This window comes from Arachis ipaensis, chromosome B08, assembly GCF_000816755.2.
Source record: "Arachis ipaensis cultivar K30076 chromosome B08, Araip1.1, whole genome shotgun sequence".
Lineage (NCBI taxonomy): Eukaryota > Viridiplantae > Streptophyta > Magnoliopsida > Fabales > Fabaceae > Arachis > Arachis ipaensis.
In genome coordinates, this window is record NC_029792.2 from 122,508,613 (window position 1) to 122,514,746 (window position 6,134).

Consider the following 6,134-nt stretch of genomic DNA (forward strand, 5'->3'; position numbering starts at 1 on the left):
TGAATTCAAAGTTTCAAGCTTTATCCCTATTTAGTGTTATTTCTTTATCCATTCATACTTAAATTATTATTATTTTTTAAAAAATTGTTCATTCAATATATGTTGGTCTGATTATTGAACAGGTTCTTTTGTGTTTGAGATAATGCTGAGAAAGAGGAGCAGGTCACAGCAGAAGGATCAGAACCAAATGGATTCAAATTCTGATCACTATTCTCATCAGTTCCTTGCTTTGGGGCAAAACAAAACTCAACAAAAGCATTCAATTTTCAACAATGTCCCATGTCTCTTTGTTGGTTTTGGTCCTAAAGGTCTTTTAGATGCTGATTCAGTTAGAAGCCCTACTTCTCCATTAGATTCTAGAGTTCTTTCAAATCTTGGGAACCATGTTAATATTAGGACCCCAAAATCATCATGTAATCAAAGGAGTTGGGATTGTTGCAAAGTAGGACTAAGCCTTATAGATTCATTGGAAGATTGTCCCAAGTTCAATGGGAAGATTCTAAGGTGTTCTGAGAGCAAGAACATTAGTGTTACTCCCAAGGCCTCAAATTGTGAAAAGGCCTATTTGGATTACTCCAATTTTGATTCATCATCATCAAAGTCATTGCCTAAAGATTTTTGTAAGGCTCCTCCTCCTTTCACAACACAAAAAATTGGATCTATTCTCCAAAAGGGTGGTAGTGAGTCTAGTGTTCTATTTGAGATTGGAGATAGTGGTTTAGACCATGAGATTTTTGGGAAAACAAGGTCATGTTCATTGGATTCTTGTAGTCCGTTGAAGACCCTTTATTCTGATTTGGTTAATTCGTGGAATACCGATCCAAACAAGGACGATTTTGCTTTGAAAGATGTGGTTGTGATGAACACAACCACCCAATTGAGCTCCCCTCCTCATTTTATTGGAGGAAGCAAGAACTACTCTAAAAACACACTTTCCATGTGCTCTTGTTCCAATGAATTCATAAAGTCTTTATCAGCTAATGAGATTGAAAACTCTGAGGACTACACATGTGTGATTTCGCGAGGCCCGAATCCCAAAACAACTCACATTTTTTGTGATTGCATCTTGGAGACTCATCATGACAACAACGATGAGTTCAAGAATCATCTTAAAAATGAAGAGATGGAAAAGGAGAAGGGAGTAGTATCCCTGCTACAAACTCCAATCCATTATCCCTCTAGTGAGTTCCTAAGTTTCTGCCACCATTGCAACAAGAAGCTTGAAGAGGGTAAAGATATTTACATGTATAGGTGAGTTAGAACTTAGTACTATTACATTTCCATCTTGTTATATATTCTTAGTGATGATGTAGCTTCTTAATAGTGAACTAAAGATCTTTCTAATTCAAAATTTCACTCACAATGGCATAGGTTATAATTTATACAACATTCAAGAATTAGGACAACTTGTATAGACACCAAATAGGAAGAATCATCATTACTCTATACACATTTATTTGTTGAAGAGAAACCATAAATCCTACTAATTTAGTATGTATAGAAATTCCCTTAATTAAAATCTCCCTCGCATCGATTGCCCGTTTGTGTAGGGATGACAATACAACCCGAACCTGTGGGTACCTATCTCTACATTTGTGATTACTCGGCTTGTCATTAGGATGAAATTGAACTGTCTTCTTTGAATGATTGAATTTGATTCTAATTAAGATTTGGATGTTCTTTTACAACAACACTGCAGGGGTGAAAGAGCATTTTGCAGTCTAACATGCCGCGCCTTGGAGATCATGAATGACGAGGAGTTAGAGGAAGAATCAGATAATACTCCTTCTAAGAACCCTCCAAATCAAGAACATGGTGAGAAACTTTTTGAGACTGGAATCATCACATCTAATAGATAGAACTATACTCGAGTCTAGTTCATATTCCTAAACTCCCCACAGTTCCTCTGAATTGAGCAATGAGAAGGCGTGGACGCACCACGATCATCTGTTACACTATGAGCTGTTTTATGTGCATCTATCAGCAGCCATGGATGGTCATTTTGTACATCGTCGCGTTTGCATGCATCCGCCATTGTTGGTGTCTGATCAATTTTCAAGCTTTGATAGGGTCTTTGGTGGTTTCTGCTTCACGTTTAAGCTTCGGAGATTGGTTTCTTTCTTTTATATATGAAGCAGAGTTTGTATCTTATGAAAAACTGAATAGTCTCATGCTGAAGTTAAACTATTGAAGGGTTGAAGCACATTTTTCCGGCTTCCCTTATCTTTTTGATGTTTGGTTGTAGTATCAGTAACTCATGTTATTATCTATAACTTATAAAGAGGATTGGGGGGTTTGACTTCCAAAGTTTTATTTCCATTTTAACCCTAATCATATTTGGCTTGACTACTGATCTAAAAAACTGGTCAAAAAATTAATATTTATTATAGAAAAAAAAGTATATAAATTTAAGAATGAGGGTTTAGAGAACAGGAGGAAAGAAAATACACAGAATAAGAGATGATTTTAGTTAATGAATGCTTAATTTAAAACACAACAACGAGGTTATTTATAGTCAAATAACTTAGTTAATTAAGCTAGATTACCTTTACTAATGAGTAATAGTTCAAATGACATAGTTTTTCCATATTCGATTAAGAGGTTGCGGGTTCGAGTCTCATATCTATGATAAACTGCGTTAGACTAGTGTCATTAAAATTTTACGACGTCATCAAATTTTTTTAGAGTAAATAGTTAAATTAGTTTTTTAGAGTAAATAGTTAAATTAGTTTTCGGAAGATCACTCATTTTTTAAATTATTATTTGAAAGTGTTTTTAGTCAAATTCGTTTTTTAAAGATTTTAAATTAGTCGTTTTAGATTTTTGGTCACTTTTATTGCTAACATGATAAATTTATGAAATTACATCAAATCAACTCCAAATTGAGAGATTTTAATGCCTCAAGTTATTCTCTCAATTAGGTTTTGATTTGATCTAATTTCATAAATTTATCATGCTAATAGTCAATTAAGATTCATATGTGTATTGTACTATCACCTAACATGCCACATTAACAAATTTTGTAACCGTCAACAAAGAAAATGACAGAAGGACTAATGCGATTAATTTAAAATTTTTGAAGGATAGATTTAATTAAAAAATTCTTTTGGAGACTAATTTGAAAAATGAACAATTTTTTAGGAATGAATTTGACTATTTACCCAAAATTTTCGAATGAAAAAATCTTAGCCAAAGGAAAAATAATATACTATCTCATTAAGTCATTATACCTTGGATAAGCTATTTCATTAAAAAGCTTAGTTATAGAAAAATACATTTCATAATATTTTTTTAATAACTACATCACTTAATATTTTTTAGTCAATATATTTTAATTGATGGTTAATTGATGATTTTTATGCGAGTTGAAACAAGAATTTAGAAAATTAAACTTTAGAGTTTAGACTGTTAGCATAGTAGAATTGATAAATCAAAAAATTATTTGTTTTTGTTTCATACTTAGAAACAAAAAAGAATAGGATACAAAAAATAATATAATTATATATTCTGATTCAGTATTCTAGTGTAATAAAGTTTATATTCAATCTCTATTATAGATTATGATAAAATTTTCACTATAATTCAATGATTATAAACACCTATTCAATGAATTAACCTAATTCATTCATTTTCTACATAAGAATTTAATTCTAATTCTTAACCACTAAATTTAAACCAATCTCAGATCATCTCTAATTTCTAAATACTAACCTAACTTACAAAAGAAAAACTATACAAGCCTAATTCCAGCTCATATCTTTAAAAACGTTACAAATAAACTTTAAGATTGGTTTTTTCTGAAATATATCACTTTTGTCTTTTTTTTTTTGAACTCTTTGGCTTTTTCTATGATTTCTCTCAACTATCAATATGCCTTTTTCATTACAGAAAGATAGATGTTTGAAAAATATGAATGAAAAACTTAAAGTCTTTGTGTGTATCAATGATAGTTAGTGCATGTTTGGGCGCCATTATTTTGTTAAAAAAAGATCTTTTTTCAATGAAAAAAGATCTTTTTTTTTATTTTTTAACGTGTTTGACAAATTTCTAGTAGTAAAAGTAAAAGCACTAGTAAAATAAAAAAAAGATGTTTTTCATGTAATAAATAAACAAAAAAGTACTTTTATATTGTTATACCCAAACATAATTGATTGATAAAAAGACCTTTTTACATGAGATATCCAAACATAAAATTACTTTTACTTCTCTATAAGATCTTTTAAAAAAAGATAACTCGAAAAAAGATCTTTTCTTAGAAGCTCACCCAAACAAGCCCAGTGCTTGCTCTGTTTTTCTTCCTTTTTCCTTTCGAAGAGTGTTTACTATATAGAGAAGCACTTATCCTATCAATGACTGTCGATGGCTGTTTACTGATACTTTCTTTTATTTAATAATTATGTATTATTTGTATATGTTACATAAAATTTTTAATTGCGAAATGGGTTGTAATAATGTGTACTAATTAGCTTGAACGAAGCTTAACCTGATCTTTGTGTTCACTTCTTAGTGTTTGTGGAGATTGGGGACTCAAACTAATCTTCATATTTGCTTCTTCTTTTACATAAAAAAGGAAATTGTACGTAGCATACAATTATTGCCTGCGATTATTGGGTATTTATTATTATTTTTGTTTGGTAGGTAAGTTGATAACAATGGTTAAAATTTTAATTTTTGGTACATAGTTCTGACTTGTGTGTAATTTCTGTGGTCTTTGCTACGAGAATTTTTGTAGTGAAAAGTAAAACTAGGTGAAATTTGACAACCTTTATTAAGTTTATAAAAAAATATGTATATTGCAGACGATAAAATTTTTTGTAGATTTTTTTAATAAAAAAAGTAACTTTTAATTTTTACCAAAATTTTACTCTTCAGTGCTAATATTACTTTTTGCACGGTTTGGCCAAATCTACCAAATATGTGGTTGATAATGTTGGATTAACTGTCATTGATGATGTCTTTGTTGCTTGTAATTAGTGTGTCTTAGCAGTTTGCTAATGACGGTGGTGGTGGTTATCGGTTGATGTCGACAATGGTGATGATTGATGATGATGGTAATATGATTGGTGTCAATAGTGATTGGTATTAAGGATAATTTTATTATTATTGTTTAAAAATTATTTTTGTTCAAATTTGTATCTTTAAAAAGATCAAAATGGTTATTTAATCTTGTACAAAAGTAATTGATTTCAAGAAATGAGTATATTTATATGCATCATGCATGTTCTACATGGGGTTAGATGGTGAAGTAAACATGATTTCTATTTGTGCTTTGTCCATCAATCAAAGTTGTTTTAGACAGATAATCTAACATCCATACCATGTGTTTGAAAAGTACGATGAGATAAGAAAAGAAAACAAAATTGAATTAAATTCAATTCTTGATCAATTTTTATTTTTGGAATGAATTTATCAAACATAGAACTTTTATATTTTAAATCGATTGCACCATACACTATTAAATTGAATTTATCTATGATGAAATAAGGATAACACTACTCATTTATCAAACAAATTACGATGTATGAGAAAAATTATATACTGTTATTATTCTATTAACATATTTAATGTATATTCAAAATGCACCCACATGGCCACAAGAGTAAACTTAGTTTATGGCAGGGTTCTAACTTCTAACTTACAAAAGCCAAAAAATTCTATTGATGATTGTCTATGAATATGAATGATGTCTTTGAACACTTGTGCATACTTGCAAGCATAAAGGTATTTCTCTTGCTAAACAAAAATAAAGCTTTATCATAATATATGAAGCTTTATCATAATCTATGCTAATAGTTAGATCTTCTCTTGCCTCTTGTTAATCCCACAAGGTGAACATATCACCTAAAAAACAACCCAAAATACTCAATTGAATTAACATGTGAAATAACAGAAGGGAGAAAGAGCAAAAGTTGAGCTTACGAAATAGGCTCGATTGTTAATGAGGCGAGCCGTGAGTCAAGCTTAATTTTTATGAGCCAAGCTTGATCTTGGTCTAGCTCGACTCAACTCGACTCACTTCCAGCCCTACCTGTTATTAACACAATCTACTATGTAAAAAGTACGGTGTATTTTGGATTATGCATACTTATGTGACACAACCAACTGTACACAGAGATATCAGCATCTGATACTGA

The 6,134-nt window shown here is 30.6% G+C and overlaps 1 protein-coding gene across 1 annotated transcript in view; it reads left to right on the forward strand.

The window, feature by feature from the left end:
- LOC107614020 overlaps window positions 1–2,319 on the forward strand; it is a 4,036-nt gene extending 1,717 nt beyond the window's left edge. The window contains exons 2-3 of the mRNA XM_016316230.2: window positions 123–1,251; window positions 1,700–2,319. Coding sequence (XP_016171716.1) covers window positions 143–1,251; window positions 1,700–1,859 — 1,269 coding nt within the window. The 5' untranslated portion in view covers window positions 123–142 and the 3' untranslated portion in view covers window positions 1,860–2,319. The remainder of the gene's footprint in view (window positions 1–122; window positions 1,252–1,699) is intronic.